The 22,891-nt window shown below is 61.1% G+C and overlaps 1 protein-coding gene across 1 annotated transcript; it reads right to left on the bottom strand.

Moving 5' to 3' along the window:
* Positions 1-210: 210 nt before the first annotated feature.
* LOC126042865 (maestro heat-like repeat-containing protein family member 2B) lies at positions 211-20,700 on the bottom strand. Its single transcript, XM_049810598.1, has 33 exons — positions 20,572-20,700; positions 18,623-18,788; positions 18,137-18,235; positions 17,424-17,575; positions 16,947-17,090; positions 16,333-16,425; positions 15,769-15,838; positions 15,544-15,657; positions 15,007-15,080; positions 14,563-14,682; positions 13,440-13,547; positions 13,084-13,246; positions 12,662-12,822; positions 12,249-12,390; positions 11,508-11,560; positions 10,961-11,068; positions 10,593-10,712; positions 10,269-10,391; positions 9,269-9,430; positions 8,919-9,041; positions 8,531-8,598; positions 8,050-8,185; positions 7,849-7,944; positions 7,293-7,397; positions 6,944-7,067; positions 6,110-6,216; positions 5,516-5,668; positions 4,257-4,402; positions 3,848-4,010; positions 3,360-3,553; positions 2,608-2,745; positions 2,312-2,423; positions 211-261 (listed from the first exon to the last, which is right to left on the bottom strand). The coding sequence occupies exons 1-33, from the start codon at positions 20,584-20,586 to the stop codon at positions 211-213; spliced, it is 3,903 nt and encodes a 1,300-aa protein (XP_049666555.1). The 5' UTR covers positions 20,587-20,700.
* Positions 20,701-22,891: the final 2,191 nt, after the last annotated feature.

The raw sequence follows: 22,891 nt of genomic DNA, 5'->3' as shown, positions 1-22,891 counted from the left end.
CATGCTTGCACGGGCGGGGTCGCATGTACAAACGCTCCAAAGCGAATGGTAACAGGCGATATCATGGCCAAAGCCAACAGTTTGTGTAAATTGTAAACAGGAACACGTGAGTAGTTTCAGGGTTGCGTATAAGGACTCAAGAGCTGTAACACGGGGTCCTCCTCACGCTCCCAGCCGAGAGGCACCTTCGTTGCCGGCAAGAAAAAGGGGTTACAACTCGTGTGCGCTTCTGCTGCCTTCTTTCCGGCACCGGCACACGAACTAGAAGAGAAGAAAAAAATGCAAACAAATCCACTTTGGGAACACCTCTGAAGTCCTAACCCTGCAGCAGAGAGCCTGGGAGCTCTGAGATCCCTCCCTCTGCTCTGCATTTTGGCCCTGGAGGTGAAATTACCCCCGTCAGAGGCGTTGTTTTGATGTTCTTTACAGCCTAAAGCACCTCACGGAGCAGGGGCTACACCGGGACACCTCAGGAGGGATCACGCTCCTCTGGAGCAAAAGCTTCGGTGTTCCTAGGAATCTCAGGAGGCACGGCATGCCGATAGCTCCCTTTGTTCAGGGAACTGGTCAAATGACCTGCCTCCACTTCCCTGATGGTGTCGGAGATGCCTGGCTCGTGTGCACACTCTGTGGATGCTGAAATGCGCTGAGCAACCTGCTCTGATGTCAGAGCTGACCCTGCTTGGAGGCCCAGGTTGCACTAGGGACCTCTGAAGCTCCCCTCCACCCTGAATTGTCCCATGAGGCTATGACTTAGATGCCATCTATTTTGAGAAGCAGGTACATGTTTAGATGTCTTCACTGTTAGAATATGGCGCTGGGGCACCTTGAATCTGCAGGTGCCCAAAGGAAGCTCCTGGCCCCAGCACCAGGCCTGGTCGCCGGCGTAGCCCACCTTCTTCTCACATGGGTCAGCACAGGTGGGGAGGGCTGCCAGTCTCCTCCCTTGAGGCGGTGCTGCCTCGGATCGGTCCCCTCGGCTGTCACTGTGCCCTGGTTTGGGGCCCGCCCTTCCCTGAGGGCTGCCTCGGACTGGCCCCAGGGGTCAGGCTGCCCAGGTGCGCCTGAGGTGATGCTCTCTGGGATTGGCCGCCTGCTGCGGTGTGCTGCCCGCCCTCCCCTGAGGCGATGTTTCCTCCGATTGGCTGCAGCAGATTGCTCCTCCCATCCAGTGATGGGTCAGGCGGCTTATCAGGCACCGGTGCTTTGCTCTTGCCAGCTGTGATTGGTGGAGCTGGCATGCCCCGCCTCCAACCAGCACACTCCCGGCAGGGGGCCCAGCTTTTTCCCCTCTTGCCACCTTTCCTGCAGGCCTCGAACCTTGACTGGTGGGTTACCCATCGATCACATGCCTTGCCCCCGCCTCCTCAAATGCGATTGGCTGTCCTGGGCCCACTGCCTCCCCAGGGACTGCTGGGTGGAGGTTGCCAGGCAACGAACTCCACCTTTAGGGCTGAGAGCCTGGGAGTGGAGCTGTGGGCCCCGAGGAAAGGCTGGGGGTCATCAAAGGCGGGTTTGGACCCTAAACCCGAGGATTTCGGCCCGAAACGTGAGGCTCTGGGCACCGCAAAGGATAGGCGCGGTGCTACAGATGACGCTGGGGACCCTGCGAAGGAGGGGAACCTCTTGGTTCCTCTGCCCTTTGCCCCAGGGTGCCGTGTGTGGGGCAGGACTCTGGGCTCGGGGAGAGGGAAACTTCCTCTGGCTCACGGGCAAGGCTGTGCCAGCCCAGAGCACGCAGGAGGTCGCCACCTCTGAAGAGCGGGACGAAGGAAGACTGGCCAGCTTGGCCCCTGCCGGATCCCCATGGGCAGTGGGAGGGCACGGCAAGGCCCCAGGACCCCTCCAGGGAGACCCCTGCTCTGGGGTCTGTCCCGGCATGACTCCATTGTCCCCAGCCCGGGAAGATCTGAGAGGGGCCCCACAGCTGGCAGCCCCCAGCCTCGGTGTCACCCACACGTTGTCTCACCGACCGCCGGGCTGCGATTAGGGAAAGAACAGATACGCTCCCCTTTCGGTGTCTTTTGATGAGCTTTAATTAACTCCGTGGTGCTGGCTGGGGCCAGGTATTGCGGAGGGATTCCTCTAAGTGCCTGCCTCACTTGGAGGTCCCTGTCGTCCTGCAGTCCCGAGAGATCTGGAACAACACCACAGGCAGCGCCGTGGGGACCTGGTCCCGGCCACGTGCTCCCCTGGCCACCCCGCTCCAGGGACCCGTTCGCCAGGGATCTTCCCACAGAAAAAGACATCCCAAGCAGCAGTATCTCAGTAAAAGCCCTCTCACCCCTTCCTTCCCCATCTCCTGCCTTACCTCAGCAAAGCAAGCTGTAGCTGTCACCCGCAGTTTAACTGAGCAGGAATCCAGCCACGGCAAGAGGTTCTTCACCAGACAGGGGGAGACGAGCCCAGCGTGCAGCAGGATGCTGTGCAGGGGTCACAAGCGAGGGACACACAGTTACCCAGGAAGGCCACAGGCCGGGCCTCCAAAATTCGCTTGCGCCGACGCAGACGCTATTCTTCAGCTCCCGACGGCTTCCAGGGTCCAGCGGCCATTTCCCTGGGCACAGCCCTGCAGGAGTTGGCCAGATGCATCCCTGGTGCTCTTACCGGGTCAGGAGACGCACCCCCTCAGGGTGAGCCAGGGGGTCTTCCAGGCGAGCCCACACTGCCCGATTCACGAGCAGCCGCGTCCATTTCTGCACCATGCATCTGCCCAGCACCAACTCTATAGCTGAAAGGAAAATCCTGGCAAAAGAAACAAAGCGCAAAATAAGCAAACCCAATCAAACAAAACAAGTCCAAATAGCACCACCGCCAGAAACCCCAAGAACTCTCAAATCGCAGCAGGTTAGGGGAAGACTGATCTGCAGCAGAGCTAAATACCCCTGGAATGATGCTTCACAGCCTTCCAGACTGCAGCTAACGACACTGGCATTTTCTTCATGCCCCAGACCCACCGAAGCAGAAGAAAACCCACGCCTCTAGACTGACTCCACGCTAGGTGTCAACCGAGGCCAACACCTCATACCTCTTCCCACCAGCCTTTGGCCAAGAATGACACCAGTGCCCGCAAGAGTCACTGCTCCAGCGGGGGTCCGTTGAGGGAGTGCAATGCTATTGTGCACGCAAGGGTATGCAGGAGGCAAGAGGACGGCCGTCCGCAGTATGAGCTGCGTAAGACCTTCCTGCGGGGGAGCTGGAGTTTCTCCATGAAGGAACAGAAGTAAAACCAACTACGACGACCGCCTTCCGCATCTGGGAAGTGGGGCAGGCGAAGCCCTCCCTCAGCCCCACAAAGGCACGTGCCTTGGCACGGGGAACTGAAGCCAGCCCCTCCATCTGCCCCTTCGGCTCCTCACCTGCACGGCTTCTCCACATGCATCGCGCACTCGAGGAACAGTTGTCTCCAGCTGCTCATGAGCAAAAGCCGCCTCTCTGCACCCAGCATTTCACTGGCCCACCTGAGGAGGCTGGGAAGGAGGTGGGGAAGCAGTTGCCTGAGCTCCTCCGTGCTCCTCAGGGCAAGCACCACCTCGGAGATGGCACGGGTGATCTGCAGAGAAACGTGACCAAGAACCACCTGTTCAGGGAAGGCCTTTTCCCACCAGCCTGGTTCCCCCGCCTGCCCGGGGTGGGGGGTCACTGTCCGCACTTGTCACTTCTGTGACAGCCTTGTGGCTCAGGAGTACCAAACTGGCCTGGCTCCCCACACTCCTTGAGGCTGGCCCAGCACAGCGCCCTGCGAATCTCCACAGGCACCCCCAAAGGGCACCTGACTCCCTCGCGCCCAAGCGTGAGTTAGCAAGCAGATGCCAAGCTGCAGACATGTGTCTGCCGTTGAACGTACCGTCAGAGTCTCCAGAGCAGTCTGACGGTTGTGCCGCTCACAAGTGGAGGAGTCCATCCCCAGGCGGTCGCTTCCTGCTCTGTTTAGTTTCTCCACTAAGCCCCTCAGGATCCGAATCCCAAGGATGCTTCTCCCCAGGCTCCTCCACAGCTCCACCGTGTCACTGCAAGGGAAGAGACGTTCACCCCTGAGCCCGTATCCTTGCGGTCCTGCGGTGCCCTCAAACCTCCTCACCTGCAATGGGGCTTACGACGCCCTACTCACAGCAGAGCCACAAGCACGCAGTCTTGCAACACTCCAGAATGCTCGGGCAGAAAAAAAAGACCTGCTTCTCAACCGGACCCCCCCAGGGCAAGGAAGCTGCAGGGTCCGTGTTTGACTACAGTGGGGAGGTGGGTCGTGCCCGTACCTGTCCATGAGCAGACTCTTCTGGAGGAGACTGCTGATTACAGGCTCCTGGTGAAAGCGGGCGAGGAGAAACACTGCACGGAGCAGGAAGGGCCTGTGGGTGCTCTGCTGCATGTAGCTGTACAGGGTGTTCAGGATTTTCGGCACCTGAATGGAAGAAGAGGAGAAAGAAGGGCTCCTTTACCCCCTCCTGCGGGGCCCGGACACAGTCATTCGGCACACGAGCGATGCCTGCTCCCTTGACGCAGAGTCCAGATCCGGCTCGAAACCTCACGCCTTCCACCCTGCCTGACCCTGGCTCACATCTGGAGCCCAGCGTGCTCTTGGCAATCGTGCACCTGCATGCACACACGCACACGCATGCACACGCTCACACGCACAGCCTCGGCCGCTGCATGTGCCTGGGCCCAACCCTATGAGCAGCTGCGTGCCCTGTGTGCACACAGAGGACACGGACCCGCTTCACGCTCAACGCGTGGCTAGCTCTCCCCACGTGTCTGTAGCGATGCAAGACCACGACCAAACACGCTCTTTGAGACCCCGCAGATGCCTTGCAGGGCCCCTGCAAGGGCACGTGTCTCCTTCCAGAGGAACCCCGTTCTCCAGGGACGCTTTTCCTCGCCTCTACCCTCCTGAGACTGAGTTAGCCTGCACTGCGTGAGCCACTGGTGGCCCTAGAGCCCAAGTGGAGCGCAGCAGAGCGTGAGCGGAGGAGAACAGGAGCCTTGAAAGGGCAGGCACAGCACGAGGCCAGAGGCTCCCAGGCTACAGATGGGCAGCAACTAGTGGCTAAAGGAAGGGCACCTCACAGGCTGGGTAACACCACAGTCGGGGAAAGCAATGAGAGCAATGAACAACTATGCAACCTGTGGAAAACCTAGCATGCCCAGCAAAGCTCGGAGTAGATGGAATTGGGGACCAGTGAAGAACGAGAAGGGTGAGGTGGGTCCCAGGGCAGGGAGGACTGACAGTGACCCCAGAGGAAGGGGAGGAATGGCAAGGCTGGTGCCTCCCAGTGCCTCACTCATGGGAAGGACCCGGACCAATGGCAGACTTTGGACAAGAAGTGCCCATAGCCTTGTCACCAGCTGGAGCAGGCGCCAGCAGCGGGTGCTAATGCACGACTCGGACCCTCAGTAGCCCCTGAGTAGGCTCGGCACACAGGCGGCATTTCTCGAGCCCGTGCCAACTGCACAGGGTGTAGTGCAACAGCCAACAGGAGAAAAGACAAAGTCTAATGGAAAAAAATCTCTCCCTTACCTCCTGGACTATCTCCTTTCTGCATTCCACCAGGAAGATGAACGCCCACTTTCTCACTGCTCTTGCACGTGGGGGCTTGACAGGCCGCAAGCTGTCCAGGATGGCGGTCAGAAAGTCCACAGCCTGTGCTGCAGGGATGCATCTGCAAACGGCCTGGAGAGAAGTCAGGAACAGGAGAGCCCGCATCACAGCTCTGCCCCAGCGATTCGGAAAGGAAAGGCAACTCGACGGGACTGTTAGTTGAGCAGTCACGGAGTTGAGCAGGCTCTTGACCCTCCTGCTGTGCCTACAGTGCTGTTTACATCTGGTGCAGCTAACCGATTTGGAAGTGCCTACCCCCTTGTTGTTTGCTTATATACCAAATTGGTATTCTGACAAGAGCACTCACGCACACACACGCGTGTGCAAACGCACACATCATGGTGTCTGCTCCAGCGTGCCTAAAGGACGGTCTTGCCTCAAAGCCTCCTGCTGCTTGCTAACAACAGCTGTCCTGGACAGCCCGCTCTGGAGACAGAGACTCTGGACGGGAGCAGGGAGACGTGCAGGAGCCCAGGAGCTGGGCCCCCACCCCACTGTTTCGGGGCCAGTTACCTTTCGTATTTGGGTGCAGGTCTCCGCGAAAGTCTCGGTGTCTGGGCTGTTCAGCTCCTCACAAAGGCACCGGATCTCATCTGCCTGCGGCACCTTCATGCTCTTGGCTGGAACAAACAGCAGGACAGGAGTCACGTCTACAGAAAGCCAACCTCTGGCCCCAGATACCAGTAAAGGAGAACCCCCGTGGTGGCAGGGAAGGCCACAGGGAAAGCCAGGGCCCTCCTGAACTTGGGGCAGCGGGATTTCCTGAGCCCGATAAATGGCTGACAAATCCCGGGCTGGAAAGAGCCCTCTTCCTCCTTAAACCATTTGCTGGGGCTTCACGGTTTCAGCAGCCTCTGCTCCTAGCAGCTGCGTCCCCTATTCCCACACAGGCCACCATCATCTCTGGGAGGCAGGAAACCTCCCTGTGACTTCCTCAGCACAGGCAGACCCTGCTGCCTGAAGAGGAAAGGGTGCAAACACAACCCTTTGCAGCACGCTCTGGGCCTGCAGCTCAGATCCCTCCTCCCCGCCCAGTTTGCTCTGGGCAGCAAATTGGTTTTCTCTCTTGTGCTCCACAGGAGATTTCTTCCCTGCCAGGGATGACTTGGGAGACTGCCCTGACCACCCAACCTCACGCACGCCCCGGGGAGGTGGGACTCAGCAACACTCTCTCAGGGATCCTTCCTGAGATGGGCAGGGGGGCAGAGGGCTAACAGGGTGGGGGCACAAAACCAGCCGAGCACGTTGCCTCCCCCTTCCCTCCACGGGCCCCCGGTGGCACCAGGCCAGGAAGGGAGGGAGGGAGGATCGGGCTGAGCAAGGCTGGGAAGCGCCTGCTCTCCTCACCTTGCATTTGGAGAAGGTAGCCAAGGCAGACCCATGCCCTCTGGCGGCATGTGGCCAGGCAGTCGCTGGTCAGAGACCCCAGCAGTCCCACCAGGGAGCCGAACTGCTTGTAGGGACATCCTCTCTGCAGGGGACAGCAGCAGGAAAAAGGTTGCAGGCAGCCCCAGCGCCCGCTCGCCTCTACTGCCCAGCCTGCTCCCTGGGCAGCGACCAGGCAGAAGGGCAGGCAGAAGGGCTGCCCCGTAATCCCAGGGGCCCCGAAAGCCAGCACCCAGCCGGGCAGGGCTCCTTTCCAGGGCCACGAATGGTGGGAATGGGGCACCAGGGCACGCGGAGGGTCCCTACTCACCGTGAGCTCACATCGCTCCTTGCAAGCGGCCAGCACGTGGGTGCAAACCCGCAGGGCTCTCTCCCGCTCCCATTCTTTGGCCGAGGTGAGCCAGCCCTTCAGGACCTGGGGCAGGGGGCATCTCGCTCGCAACAGGAATCTTTCTCTCCCCAAGATCCCTCTCCCTTCTTCTCTGGTCCCTTCCTGGCGCATCCCCCGCCCCACCAAGAACCGGCCCTGCAGCCTTCACCGCCTCGCGCTCTGCAGCCGCCTCTGCCCTGCGTCAGGTCTTGCTTCCCTGCTGGCGTCTCCCTGCTCCGGCCTTCCCCCCAGGGCTGCTCTCGCCCAGCTCAGGGCTGGCTCTTGGCTTTCCCTCCACCAGGGCCCACTTTGCTGCCTGTCCTGAGGCTGCAGTGGCCGGGCGCTCCTGACCCCCGGCCCCGGCCAGATGCACAGCCCCAGAGCAAGGAGCCAAAGCCCCATTTGTCTGGAGGAAAGGTATCCACCTCCTATCACCCACCAAGGTCTCGATTCTCTGCCCTGGCAAGGCTTTCCCTGTTGCCCCGTGGCTACTCACGTGGACCACGTTGCGAAAGCAGGCAGAGGTCGCCTCAGCCTCCAGAAGGGTTTCTATGAGGTGGCCCAGATCTTCCATGCCTCTCCTGTGCAGAAGCTAAAAGCAGCAAAGGAGAGCTGAGGCTATGCATCATGGGGGCTGCCAGGGCATGCTGAGGTGGGATCCTGACCCACAGATGGGCAGGCACTGGCCGCTGGGTACCTCCATGTTCACAGCTGCCCTCACACTCTTCCTTCCCTTTTTCATCTGCTCCTCGGAAGGATGGGACAAAACACTCTGGCAGCACACTGCCAGCAGGTTGCGATTTTCCTTCCCGCTCAGAGGTGGCCTCAGCTTGCTGGCCAGAGGAAAAAGGGGGACAAAACAGAAAGGGGATTTACTAACCCTCTCCAGGGTGGCTTAAACCACAACTGGGTCCCTCCTAATCGAGGGCCCCAAATCCAACACCCCCAGCCCACGCCAGCGAGCACTGCCTTCAGCTCCAGCAATTCCTACCTCCGCCCAGGCAGCAGGCAACCCCTCCACCCACCAGGTTAAGGAACCCCTGGGGCTCCCTTCTTCTGGGAGACACCTGGAATGGGGAACACCCTCCCCACTCCACAGCCCCAGCAGCTCCTGGCCCCATGCTCAAGCTGGGCTGGGGCACACTGGGAGTGCCCAGAGCCTGGGGAACAGACCTCACCTCAACTCCTCCAGGGCATGAAACACTCCATACACCAGGGAGTCCCAGGGCTCCCTCTCTATCCAGTCCTGCAAGTCCCAGAGACAAGTGCAGAGTTGGCAGCGGGCAGGGACACGGGACAGCCCTCCCGCCGCCCCGGGGACAGGCTCTGCTGCCAGGCCTGGGCAGACGCTGCCCCATCTCCCCCATGGAACCCCAAAGGCACTGCAGGAGGGACCCTGCTCCTCAGCCACAGCCACCCAGTACCAGCACCCAAGGGCCCCACCGGCTCCAGACACAGCTCCAGGAGCTCGCGTGAAGCCGAGAGACCATCGTGCCTCTGGGGAAACCAGGCTGATGGCGCAGCCCAAAACTCCCCCGTGTGACGGCTCCAGCTACGGACACTCACCAGCAGGGTCCGTGTCGCCTCCTGCTTTGAGGAGAGCTCAAAGCTGCCGCAGTCGCCCACAGCCTGGATGGCACAACTGACCTCGGCGATGCTCTGCACCAGGGCGAGCTTGAGCTGCAAGTCCTGAGGCCAAAGAGAGCAAAGCACCCCTTGAACTCTTTGAAGGGCTGAGAGGTGGAAGAGGAGCATGGGCAGGAGGAACCCACGGAGAACTTGCATCTGGACGTTGAGGACAAACCCCTCCTTGGGAGGTCTTTAGGAAGAGACCGCCCATCTCGGTACACCCCAGCCCCGAGGGGCCGGAGCTGGGGCACCCAGGCATCCCCACCCTACGCGCCCTGTGCTCCTACCCTCTCATTATCTCTGGAGAGCCTCAGGATGTTGCCCATGATGTCTTTATCCACGCAGGTGAGCAGCTGCTCCTTGGGGGCATGCAGTGCGATGCCGCTGTAGGTGCGCATGAGAGCAGCACGAATGGTCCAGGTTCTCTCCATCTTCTGCCGCCGCTGTACCTGTGTCGACAGAGATGCCCTGAGACATCAGCCCCGGGACTCCTGTGGCGGGCTCCTGCGGCAGGCCCTGCCCCGCACCCTCGCCAGCTTCCTTGTTTCCCCCAGCAGCTCCCCAAGCTGCCAGTGCTGCTGGGGCTGGGAGTTGTTCCCACCCCGCAGCTTGAGTTCTCTCTCTCGGAGAGGGAGGAGGTGCAGCCAGCATCGCACACGCTGCTGGCTGTTATACCACTGACTCGAGAGGCCGGGGAGCTGTCTGGAACCTTTCTGCGGACAGGTACCCGACATAGCCTGTCACGGTCCTGCTCAGAGCCGTGCAGCCGGTGCGGGTCAGTGGCGCAGATGAGCCCGGTCTGCTCCCCTCCCCAGGCCAGGCTGCACTGCTCTCTCTGCAGGGCCCTGCCCTGCCCAGAAAGGCTTCCCCACAGCCCCCAGGTGGGGAGCAGAGCCAACGAGACCTCGCCAGGCTCCTGCTCCCAGCCCTCAGCTTTGAGGAAGGGGCAGAGTGTCACACTGTGCCCACCCCCTTGTCACCAGCTCCTGCTGAAGTTAAGTCAGGGCAACGTGGCTGCAAGCAAGCAAGCAAGCAAGCAAGCAAGCAAGCAATTGCTGCAGCTGCCCCAGCTGGGTGGCTCTGATCCACCAGGTGCCAAACCCCATCCTCTCCAAAGACACCTCAGGGGCCCCAAGACCAGGATGTCCCCTCTGAAACACAGGTCTCGGGTAGCTCTTCCAAGAAAGTTAATCTAAAGGCAGCTGCCACAGGGTGGCTGCTGCAGGTGTAGAAGTGGAAAGAAGCCCAAAAAAGGAAAGCCAACCAGCAAGCCCCTCGTTCCTTTACCTTCCAGCCTGTGGAACCCTGGTAGGACCAGTCTCTGGTGAAAGCGGCAGAGAACAGAGTCACCCTGTCCAAGATCAGGTAGAAGTGGCTCTCGGCAGCGTGGGACACAACAGAAATCATTCCCTGCAACCACGGAGAAACGGGGAGTTGGTTCCAGTCCAGGCATTCAGCCGTGGCCAGCGACAGTGGCCAGGCAGGACGTTGCAGCAAGCAGGAAACAGCAGCAACGGGGAAAAGCAAGGAGGTCTGGAGCTGGGCCAGCAGCAGCCCTCCCTCTCCCCCAGGAAAATCCAGGGGATGCTCAGGACAGGAGCATCACCTCACCTTGGCCTCAGACAGCTCCACAGGGTTTGTCTCCCGGAGGAACTTCAGCACCTGCCCTTGGACGTGTCTGAGGTCCTGACAAGCTGCCAGCACTGTCCCAAGAGCCTTGTACAGGAAAAGCTGAAAGAGAAGGAGCCGAGCCCGAGATGCAGTCATGGCCTGACCCGTCAGGAGAGGGCTGGCCCCAGATGGACCCCACCACCTCCGGGAGCAGGCAGAGCCAGCCACGATGCCAGGCTGTGGCCAGCCACTGGGGCAGCCCAGGGGAAACGCCTTTTGGGGACGAGGGAAAGGAAAGCAGTGAAATCTGGCTGCGTGGGCAGAGCACCAGCGCCAGCTCCAGCCCCAGTGCCGGGCAGGACACATACCTTCTCCCAGGAGCCGGCAGCAGAGCTGCCCAGCCGCTGGCTCAGCTCCTGGCTCAGGCCTATGGTCCAGGCCTTATCCTCCACGGGCTCCAGCGACGCTCGCAGAAACTGGTGTGAACGGGAAAGGAAGCGAGTGTTCCCCTGACCTTGGCCAGGGCCCTTTCCACGCTCACGTGTCCCGGGATGCTGCGGGGGAGAGCTGCCGGGAACGGCAGTCTCTTCCCCCACCCCACCCAACCCTCTTTTCACCAGCTTCCCTCTTCTCCTAACGCCTCATGTGAGACCCCCCGGCAGGCCGGACTCAGAGGAGGAGGCAGTGCTAAGGCGCGTGCCACAGCGTTAGAGGGCGTTAGCCATCAGCCGTGGCACGTGTGCAGGCAGCAGCTCCTCTTGGGTGGGCAGGCACCTACTGCCGGGGGAGGCGCAGGGTGCTCAGGAGGTGCCCCCACCTCCTGGTGCCTACACAGGCAGCCCCCAGCTTCCTCCCACAACTTTGCTCCCTCTTCTCCCCCCTCGATTTGTGAGACCCCCCGCAAGGACGCTGTACCTTAAGCACACGGCGCTCCCACTCTGCAGAGGCCAGGGAGCTCTCAGTTCTGCCTAGGAAGCAAGAGGAAGCAAAAGCTCTCGCAGCTATTTAAGCTCACACCAAAGGCGAGTCCGGCGCTCTCCTCTGCAGTACGACCTCCCAAAAGTCCCAGGCCATCAGGCTAGAGAGGGCCTACGCGAAAGCCCTTGCGAGGCCAAAGACACAGGAGGGATCCCAGGGGCGGTCGTCAGAGGCATTGACTCAATCTGGGGAAGGACGCACTGGCCGCAGCAGATCCCCACGGAGCGACTGCAGCTCCCAGAACAACTCCAACCACCCAGTCCCAACACACGTTTTCTCCCGAACCACCCATTGCCTTTTGCCCATTTCCAGCCCTTCTCCCAGGCTACTGCCGGGGACAGCTGCGGCAAACCTCGCCTGGCCTGGGGACTTGGTCCTCCACAGCCGAGGGCTGCACCCCCTCCAGGAGCACCAGTCCCGTCCCTCTCCCAGACACCATCCTTGGGTGATGCCAAGACCTGCCCTCCGAGGGGACATCAACGGCCCTGCCCATCCCCTGGGCTGAACTGATGCCAGGGGACAGCTGCCCCCAGCCTCAGCACCGGCTCCCTGGAAGGGGAAAGGCAGCGGAGCAAGGGCTGGGGAACTGGGGACAATTCCCCTCCGTCGCGCCAGGGCAGCTGCGTTTTCCTGCCCCCCTCCCTCCCCTCCAGCCTCTCCCTCCCACCTGCACTTTACCTTCCAGGTACTGCAGCAGGAGGGGGATCTCGGTCGCCCACGCCGCCCCCAAGCCTCTGTGGATCCTGCCGTGGAGGGCCTGCAGCAGCTGCAAGGCAGCAACCGCGCGTTCGCGGCTCGGGTAAGGAGCTGCCGCCACCACCTAGAGGAGGGCAGGAGAGAAGGGTCACTCCTGCCGCCAGAGCCACAGCTTCTCCCAGGAGGGAGCTCGGTGCCGCTTGGCTGGCAGCAGGCAGCCGATGGCTTCACCCAGGGTGCTGCCAGCCCTGAGAACGGAGCGGGATCCCTGATGGGCTCGGGCATGCTGCCTCCTCCTTGGGGGCTCCCAGCGCTGGCCTCAACAGCATCTCTACCCCGGGATCTCCCACCACCCCTGGCCAGAAAAGCTCTTTCCCCAGGGCCCCGCTACTCACCAGCAGTCGAGCCAGCAGGGCCTGGGGAGCCGGCAGCCGGGCTGTGGGGAGGCAGAAAGGCTGGGTGAGCCGACGAGCCTCACGCCTCCGATAGCCCCACACAGGGCGGAGGGCTGAGAGCAGCTGCGCTGCAATAGCGCTGGCTGGGGGGCTCCCCAGGGCTGCCCAGCAGGAGATGAAGGCAGCTCCAGCACGGCCAGGAGCGAGCCCCGGCTCACCAGGAGAGCGCTGCGAGCAGGAGAGCCAGGCCTCTGCGCCGGGCACGGGGCCACGCAGGGCAGAGCCCCTCGTGCCCAGCAGCAGAGCCTGTCTCTGCCCTTTGCTTTTCCTGGGCTCCTGCTCAGGGCTGGTGGGGCGCAGGGAGACGCGGGCTGGCCTGACCCCTGGCCAAACCCAGCAGCAGCACTCGCTGGGGCTCCTACCTTGCTCCTGGGAGTCCGTGGCATCCGGCTCCTCCTCCTCCTCCTCCTCGCACCCCGCTCTCTCCCGTCTCTCAACCAGGGCTCGGAGACAGCGGGAGAGCGGGATCAGCATGCCGCTGTACTGGGCTGGCACCACGTACTGCAGCAGCCTCGGCCACAGGAGCTGCAGAGAAGAACCGGGCAATTCGCCACACTGGCATTTCCGCTCAGCGCGAAGACGAAAAGGACGGTCTGCATTTCCCCGAGCCTGGTGCGCTTCAGCGCAGGAGGGGACAGGTTCAGGGCATGGGGGAGCACACGGAAAAATGTCCTGAAGGCAAGAAGTGGCCACAGCAGCAGGACAGAGGGCAACTTACTTTGGTCATCCCTCTCAGAGTGACGTCCAGTGAGCCCACGATGTCCAGGCACAGGGCTCGAATTGCTCCATCCTCTGGGTTTTCCCAGGCAAAAAGGCCTCCTGCCACCTGTAAGACAGAGTTGGCAAACCCCCAGTTACCCTCAGCTCCCAACTGATGAGGCTCAGGCACGCCTCACCAGTGCTCCTCTTGCTCCTGTGCCTGCCTCCCTCCCGACGGCCAGACGGACCCAGCTCGAGGACCGGGTCCCAGACCCTGGGAAGGACTGGGAAGCCTGGGAGCAGACAGTGCCGCTGCTTGTCTGCTCGGTCCCCTGGGGCCCAAATGCTGCTGTCGTGCCACCAAAGCAGACCTGAGGAATGTGCCCTTCAGCAAGGCTGTGCTCAGTGCCAGCCCTGGAGGCAGCACACGCAGCCCGACGACGGATGTGGAGGAGCACCCGGAAGCCCTTTCCTTTGCCCTGCTCCCAAAGCAGAGCCTCCCCGAGCCTCAGAGCGACGCACATGGATCTCCCAGCTACAGGGAAGGTGCGGCCAGAGGGAACCTCCTCGGCGAGTCAGCGGGAGGCTCGGCCATCCCCAGCTTTCACCTCCTGGGCACCCAGCTGAATGCTGGGAAATGCTCACCGCAGGGACTGCCAAACGGCCCGTCCCCTTGCCAGAAGGGATGTGGGCCCCCAGACTGTTACTGGATGGGCCGGCTGTGCTTTGGAGGGCCAGAGCACGAGAACACCACAGAAAGCTCCTCTAGCCAGGCCCACCTGTCTGCACTGGCTGTGTTTTGCTCACCGTCCAGCAGCATTTAAGGATGGAAGATGTCCTGCCCCTACAAGACCCTCCCTTTGCAAGGCGGCTTTGCCGAAGGCGCCTGTGGGCGCAGCTCGGCATCACAGTGCCGGGTGGCATGCCGAGGTGTAAACCCACATCATCCACCGACATCTCCACCAACATCAGCACAGACGCCCACGAGGAACGGCCATTCGGAAGCGGCTCTGACGGCAGCGCCAGTGCCGATGGCTCTGCAGCATGGAGCTCGCCAAGGCCAAGGCCGCCGGCAGGAGCTCTCAGCACGGTCCAGGCGCTGGTCAAAAAAACCAGCCCTGGGTGTCCTGCTCCGCCCTTACCAGTCTGCCCGAGGTCCGGCTGAACTCGCTGAAGATGTGCCCCACCACATCCCATGGCCAGCAGCTCTGGGATCCGGAGCTGAGCAGCTCCCTGCTGAACTCCAGAACTGCCCTCCGCACCTGCCAGGGGAGAGTGTGGTTATGACCCTCCTGTTCAAAACCCAAAGGGTTTGCGCCTTTGTGGCTCGCAGAGAGGTGGCAAGGCCACGGCAGAAGCTTTCGCTCCTGGTGTCAGGGCTGGGCTTCAGCACCAGGCTGGACGGGCATTTGCCCCACAGAGCGCAGAGACCTCCCCGCTCTGCCCGGCCAGCTCTCCCCAGGGACGAGCCATCAGCCACCACCTGGGCAACGCGCCAGCACTTCCCCAGGCCCCCTGGCTCTGTCCCAAGGGAAAGGGTTTCTCTGCCTCCCCTGGCGGCACCCTCCCTTCCCAAACCAGTTCACCTGGGCACTGGGGTCACTGCACAAGGGGCGCATGGCCTCCACCAGCTGGGGCAGCTTCTCTCTCGCCGCAGGTGCTGGAAGAGATACGGAGAGGTGTGCATTGAGGCAGAGCCCCAGTGGCAGAAGGGATCCCCTGAAGCTTCCAATGGGACAGAAGAGCGGGGCCTGACTGGCTGCACGGGAGGCAGCGGCGTAGCCGGAGCAACCCCGCTTCCAGAGGCACGGCTATTTTACAGGGACCGAAGCCTACGGCAACACAGAGAACAAGAGAAACAGCACGGGTACGAGCAGCTCCTGTGCAAAGCAGCCCACCTGCCCGCCCACCAGCCTGCCCGTGTTACAGAGCTTGGAGCGTCGTCCCTGGTGTGCCGGCATTTCTAACTGCCGGGGGACAGCCCTGTTGCAGGGCCATCAGCTCGGCTGGGGACCCGCTCTTCGCAGCTCCCTTTGGGTGCAGGTGCACCACTTTCGGCCCATTCCTGCTGTCAGCCCAGCAGCCCCAACCCCTGCCTTGCGTCCCTGGTCTGTGGCACTGACCGTCAGCACGGGCCAGCACTCCCAGCAGGCCCAGGGCTGCCACGCGACCGGCCTCACTCCCACCGCTCAGCTGGGAGTGCAGAAACACGCCTGTCTCCTCGGGGCGCATTCGTGCTGCGGGGAAGAAATCGCATTCTGCATCAGCAGGCAGCTGTCCCCAACAGCCAAGGACAGGGAGAGAGCTGCCACGGCACGGCGGGCCATCGCCCAGTCTCCTCTCCTTACCCTGCAGCATGATGCAGCGGGACAGCACTGCCTTCTGGGCCGGGCCAGGCTCCTCGGTCACGTCAGAGAGCTGCGGGAACAAGGTCCATTTTAGAGAAAGTGGCGTCAGTGCCGAGAGGGACTGAAAAGAAACGGCGCTCTCCGTTCTCCTCTCCCTGGGCACTCTGGGCATGGGACCCACAGCTGAAACCCAGCCCACCCCACGGTGGCCCCGGGCACACACAGAGGTTTGCGGCAGCCCAGGCTGCCCAGGAGCTGAGGCTGAGCAGCGCTGAAAGGCTGCCCTCAGGGTGCTGGCGCTCCAGAGTCCTCCTGCGACTTGGCCGAGAGGGAAATGGCTGTGGCAACCGGGCTGCCCCTCAGGCCCGTTCGAAACAGCCAGGATCAGGCCTCCTGCAGCCTTAAGATGGCACCCGGATCGAAGTCCTGGCGTGCTCCAGGCCTGCAGGAAGGTCCCAGTGGAGGAACGCCCTGCTCTGCCCTGCCAGCCGGCAGGTCTCTCCCCTCCGTGGCAATCACGGGTGCAGGCCTCAGGCTTGCGGCAGGGTGCAGGGCTCCCCTTACCTGGCGGTGCACAGCGGTGCTGATGGCAAGAGCCGTGCCCTGCGGCATTGGGGTCTGAACTCCCTCCAGTATCTCCAGGACATAGCTGAGGCTCTACAAGAGAACGGGGGGGAAGAGGAGGCTAAAGCCACCTAAAGGCACTTGGGAAGGGAGAAACCCAGCACACCTGGGATAAGGGGAGCCCCTCACATCAGCTCCCAGGGAAAAGCCCGATGAGCAGAGCAGCATCAAGAGGGTCTCTTTCCTCGGAACGGAGCCCGGGCTCGACAACTCAGTTTCCCACTCATCAGACCTCGCCAGTCGCAGCATGGGACTGGACATGGCCCTGGGCATTCGGGCAAAGCTCTTCCTGCACGCAGAGCCCCAGGGAGCTGGCAATGCCTCCCTTCCTGAGCAGGTGAGCCCCAGGGACTCTTGCCTCCCTCCCGCCCTGCCCCCGGTTTCTCCCTTTCTGCCCAAAGAGCCCAGAAAACCCCTCGCCTCCTCTGCTCTTCCTGTTCCTTCTCTGAGGGCTTCCCACCTCCTCCTGGCACCCCACAGCTCCCCACTGCCTCTTAGCACTCGCACAGACCCACCCAGCAGCCACGCACGCCGGGCCCTGCGCAACATCTCACCTTGGTGAGCCGGGAGGTGTCTCGGACCTCCTGGTATTGCTGCAGGAGCCAGAGGAGCTGCTCCCAGGTATGCTCTCGGTGCTGCTCCTCATGCAGAAGGACCCCCAGCATGGCAGCCACTGCCCCGAGGACAGCCTGCTTGTCCTGAAGAGGGAAGGGAGAGGCTCCGCTTGGAGGGCTGAAGGTCTGCCTAGTGCTCAGCACCCCCTGGACACCGGTCTGCCCTTCCCACTGGGAGGGGTTTCCCTTTCCCTTCTGCCCTGCAGAAGAAGGGCTCGCTCCAGAGGAGAGAGAGCACTTCCCCACCCCACCCTGCTACCCCAGCCCTCCCTGCAGAAAGGCCCCAAGGCTCGGCTGCTTCCCGTCGGGAAGCCCCCCTCCCCTCGGCCCTCTGCTCGCACCCCACTGGGCACAGACGGACCCAGCGCCACGGACATCCCTGCTGCAGCCCCGGGCGTGGAAAGCAGCACTTCTCACCTCTTCCTCCTTGCAGTCCAGCCAATTTGCCACCACATAGCGGAAGACCGGGTAAATGGCTTCACAGAACTGTGCCGCCCCCTTGCGAGGGAAGGGGCATTGCTCCCAGCTGCAGAGGTATGTACCGACTCCTTGCGACCATTGCTCCAGGACTGCACCAGGACGAAGGAAAAGGGAGCATGTGAGAGTCTGCAGCAGGGACGGTACCTTGCATTCACGCCCAAGCCTGCTTTAAGGACAGTCCCAGGCTCGGCAGGGCTCAGCCCAAGACTAGATCTGGATCCGAGGGCAATCTGTGCTCTTGAGGTGCCTGGATTCAAACGCCCCACCGTTTCTCTCCTCCTCACTCCCATCGCACCTTCTCCTCCTCAACAGCCCCTTCCCCTTCAGCATTTCTCACTGCACACCCTTCCCTTCCCTTTCCCTTCCCTTTTCCCTTCCCTTCCCTCATACTCGCCCTTTCAGAGCAGGGAGTTTAATCCCAGAGGGAAGCGGGGGAACAGAAACCGTGGGAAGGGACCCAGGAGTTTCTCCGTGCAGCGCTGCCGCGTCCTGCCCACAGAAACCTCCTGGCCTTCCCCCGCTCCTCCTACACACTCGCTGCAGTTTGGGACTGCCGCGGGCTCACAGCCACCACGTTCCCTCTGAGATCACATGGAGGCATCGAAGGCCGCCCCTGCCCCTAGGACCCCAGCCAAGGAGCCGACACTCACCACTGCAGACGGCATGCAGGACCTCGCCGCTCCCCACCTGGGTCAGCACGGTGCGCAGGGCGAGCAGCGTCATTCCCACAAAGGGGATGCACCGCAGGGCTGCAGAGGAGGCAGGGACAGAGGGACCGAGAGGGTCGGTGAGAGACACGGGAGACTGGGGGCCATCCCTGCCAGGGCTGGGGCTGCTGGGCCACGCAGGACGTGCCGGAGGGCGTGGGACGGGCTGCCTTCCCCAGGGGGGAAGCCCTCTGGGGAAATGGGGAGGACGGTGCAGGGCCAAGACCCCGCGGGTTTGTCTCCAACAGGTTCCCACCCTTTGGGAACTGGCATCGGGCTGATAAGGCAGAGCTGCCGACTGGCCCTGGCACGGAACAAGGAGGCACGGCAACTCCGTAGCCCCCCAGTTCAACACAGGGCATTTAGGGAGGGCGAGGATCCCTTCTCCTTGTTATCACAGATCTCTACCCAAGGCCCAGGGTGCCATACCATATCTGCGGGCCATTTTGCCCAAGGTGAGGAGCACAATCTCATCAGGGACCTTCCTCATGGCCTTCAGGTGGCTCTGGAGCTCGGACATGACAAAGTGGAAGTGGGAGCGGGCCAGAGCTACCAGGACGTCACTAGCGGCCATCTTCACGTCACCTGTCACACCCTGCAAAAGCGTCACAGGTTAAACACTCCGGAGAAAAAGGCTGAGGCACTAGGGCAGGCTGAATGACCCCATCTCCTCTGCAAGACCCCTCGGGACAGCTGCGCTCGGGGCCGAGCGGCTGCTGCCTCTCGTACCCTGGGATAGGCGGGCAGTTCCCTGGCGAGATGAGGGAGGCTTTTCCCCAGAACAGCCCTGTGCTGCTGCCCCCCCTCCCTCTCCGTGCAGGTGCCAGGAACAAACTGCCGCAGGCTCAGGGCCCCCCTGGGACCTCTCCGTGGGGCTGGTGGGTTGCCACAGCTCTTCCTCAGAGCAGGACAAACAGTGTTGAGCTTGAACCCAGCTGTCGCTCAGTTAGAAACAGCCCCGAGTCTGCTTCTCTGCACAGTTCCCTGCCTCCCTGTGGAGTGATTGCTAGAAGTGACTTATCACTATGTTCCCCGCGCCCCCTTGAGGGAAGGCAAAACCTCCAGGGTGGAATGCAGTGGACACGCGAGGAATTGGTTCCCTAGTAATTCTCTGTGCAACGTAACCTGCAACCTTAGATGTTAGCAACACCAAGGGGGTTTGGTGTGCTGACCCTAAGAGAAGTAACACGGAGGGTGGAGCGGAGCGGAGACGCCACGGCCAGTCTCTGTGATATTATCGCAGGGATAGGGAACTGGAACGATAGGAACGGTAGGTCCCTGCATTGAATCCACGGAAGCAAGGAGGTAAAATCATGGGGGTTCTGTCGACCTACCGCCCTACTTCTGATTTATCTCCTAAGTGCCCTGTCCTGGGGTACTGACACGCAGAATCACGTCCTCTGGGTGAACTTTGCCCATTATAATACCAAAACACACCTCCATCCCAAAAGCTACCCGCCTCCAGAGTGCAACCACCCCTCACTGAGCCTGCGCTCTGAATTTTTTTCTAGCATGTCCTTTTAAAAGCAAAGCGAGAGAACTTAATACCAATCAAAGTAAAGGCATGCATGACTAGAGTCGCTCGAGCTCCACCTAAATAGGAAAATCGTATAAAAAGGCCCAAAGAGAGGGGGACTATTAGGGAAGATACTGTCGTGGACAAGTTGGGAGGACATCACTGCCTTCTGGGGTCAGCTGACAGGCTGAACCTCTCTTCCCCCCAGAGGGACACCTCTTGGGTGAGATTCGAACACTCGGCTGTAGCGAGTGCTTTCCCGGGAAACTTAGAATTCTTTAGAGCTCTTTTTCTTCCAGACTTCAATGCGCTTGTAGTCGACTGTATTATTATTTGCACGTGCCTTGCAGACAGTGTATTTATCATCGGCAATCCAAAAGAACCCGTACTCCTGTTGCTGTAATAAACTGTACTATTCGTTAAAATCTAGCCATGATAGTTCATTGAACGCAACCAAGCTCCTTAAGTCTGGCTGTGATAGTTCCTTGAACGCGACTAAACTGAAAGTACAGTGCGCTATTTCTGCGACCGTAATCGTGATGGTTCAACATACTGAACGCGACCGGACTTACGGTGCTGAATTGGGCATCACCCAGAACCTAAGCCTAGCCGCCCCCAGCCCCTCTGACATCTAAGGACAAGCTGGAACGCAAGGGGGGGTATTTTCTGCCTAAAGTCTTTACCCTTTAACACAACACTCCCCTCTCCAAATTCCCTGCCATGACGAGCCCCCAGAGCCTCTCCCTTAGGACCTCTGCTGGGTCTGAACAACCGAGGAACATCTCTGCGCCACTCTGTATTTCCCCCAAAACCAGGGGCAGAGGCAGGCTGCTTGGGTGGCCTTGAAAGAGAACAAGCTCACCTGAGCTGCTCGCATGTCACTCAACGCCTCTGCTATCAGGCGGTTCACAACGCCACTCGTCAAACAGCCGTCACCTCCCCACAGGACGCTCTCCAGCTCCCGGTACGTCTCCACTCGGTCACCCTGGGGACAGACCACAAAGGGGAGTGATGGGACTTGCTTTGCCCTTGTTCCCAGGGAGCCACGACAGAGACCTGCTGCCCTCCAAATCATCTGCGTGACACAGGCACGAGGGACGACTTGCAGGCATGGGTCAGGACAGCCACGGGGAACAGCAGGCTCTTCCGTGGCGCCTCTGACACTAGCAGACAGTCAGAGAGGGAGATCGACTCCACCGGGCCAGAAGGCCACGTGGGAGCCTGGGCGGTCACTCCCGAAAACGGGGGACGGCGGAGGTCAGGGGGAAAGTGCCGGACAAGGAAGGGTGTGACTGTTCACTCAAGCCCTGCCTAGATTTTGGCTAACCCAGCTCCTGCTAAGGCCTGGTGTATGCTAGGAGCAGCACCATTAGGTCAAAGCGAGAGCACCGTGTAGGCAGGACGGGTGGCCAGAGAGAGCTAAAGGGCCATGATGCAGCCATTACCAGCTGCGGATGGCTGTCTCCGGCAGCCATTGCCTTTTGTCTGGCAGCTTCCTCAGAATCCACTAATGTAAGGAAATGGTAGAGACCCAGCCTCCAAGCTGGACGGTATAAAACATCAGCTTACTCAAAAAGCTCTCCGTTGGCTCATAGGTTCATAGCAAAAAAAATTCTGGGTTTTTTGCTCATAGGGGCACGATATTAAGAGTTACAGATTATAAGTTATGAAACCTTACGACTTGACTGGTGAAGGAGTGAATTCACGTGATAGACGAGTCTGGGAGAAGGGAATTGAGCCCCTGTCATGTTTTTCTATTGTATTTCTTACTGAGCTCATGAAATAAGGTCAAAATCACAGCGTATGTTGTCCTGTCCATTTGAGAGATCCAAATGGACGGTGACAAAGGGGAAGGCATGGGAACGAGACCACGCCCCGAGGAGGGGAAGCCGTGAGCACCCTGCGCCTTGGGGCCCAGTGTTGCTCCTCGCACGGGGCAGGAGCCCCAGCACTGGGAGCTCCCGGGGAAAGGAGTGGGGAGCAATGGCATTAGTCCAGCTTGAGCAGCAGGATCGACGCCTGGGGACAAAGTGCCTGCAGGAGGGCAGAGGTGCTGTCAGGTGAGACGCCCCTCTGCCACGGCACCCGGGGAAGCCAGGGGCATGGCGGGGAGCCCTCAACCCCCACCTTACCTCATGGTCTTGCAGTCGCTTTAGCAGAGAAGTCCCGACGGCCACAAAGGTAGTGACGGCCGCAGGGACAGTCCCCGTCCCCCCGCCTCTGTCCTCAGAACGCGCAGGTCTGGACTGGGAACGCACGCATGGGCAGAGAGCTGCAAGAAAAGAAAGAAATGGCTTTGCTGGCTGCAGGGCTTCGCACCAGGGAGGGGTGAGGATCTTCCCAGACCGCCCCAGCACCATCAGCCTGTGCTGGGCTGTACTGGCAAGAGGGAAGTCAGTGGCATGAGGAGAGGGAGTCTTCCCCTCACCGCAGCAGTGGGAAGACCACCCTGGGGGACTGGGCCCATCCTGGGCTCCTCAGTGACAGAACGGCAGCAATGCGCTGGGGCGAGTCCAGCACAGGGGCCCTGAGCTGGCCAGGGGATGGACATGGGCTCTGCAAGGAGAGCCCGGCAGGGCTGGGGCTGGGCAGCCCTGACAAGAGCCGGCCAGCCCAAGTCACCTCTGAGCGGTCCCCAGCTGCCTCACGGAGGGCAGGGAGAGGACGGAGCCAGGACCCTCTGGCACGTGCCTGGCAGCAGGATGAGAGGTGATGGGACGCAGCCCCCAGCACCCGGCTGGGACGGACACTGCCTCCAGCACGTATCAGAGCCCAGCCTCCCACCAGCCCCTCACCTCTGAGCGCTCTCATCCTCCGGATGGGCAGCAGGATCCCACGGATCGACACGCTGCTCCTCCAGGCAAAAGCCATGAGAAACTGGGGCAGCACCAGCCCCAGGAGGAAGACGTAGAGCCCAACCATTGTGACCTCACAGAGGGCTCCGGTGACATGGGGACATGTGCTGGGGACGCAGCAGCACCCTGGGGACCCCCCCAGGCCCAGAAATGCAGGATTTTCCATCACTGGAATTTGCTCATGGTCCTCAAACAGTTTTAGCAAAGACTTGCTCCAGACAGCCCTTCCCAGCTCTGTCCCTGGGAAGACCGGGACTTCTTTTCTCTCTCAAAAGAGAAGACTTTTCCTTTGGCAGGGGACTGCTACTGGTGGGGTGTCCCAGGCCC

The sequence above is a fragment of the Accipiter gentilis genome, chromosome 9 (assembly GCF_929443795.1).
Source record: "Accipiter gentilis chromosome 9, bAccGen1.1, whole genome shotgun sequence".
Classification (NCBI taxonomy): domain Eukaryota; kingdom Metazoa; phylum Chordata; class Aves; order Accipitriformes; family Accipitridae; genus Astur; species Astur gentilis.
This window is presented reverse-complemented; position numbering and strand designations above follow the sequence as displayed.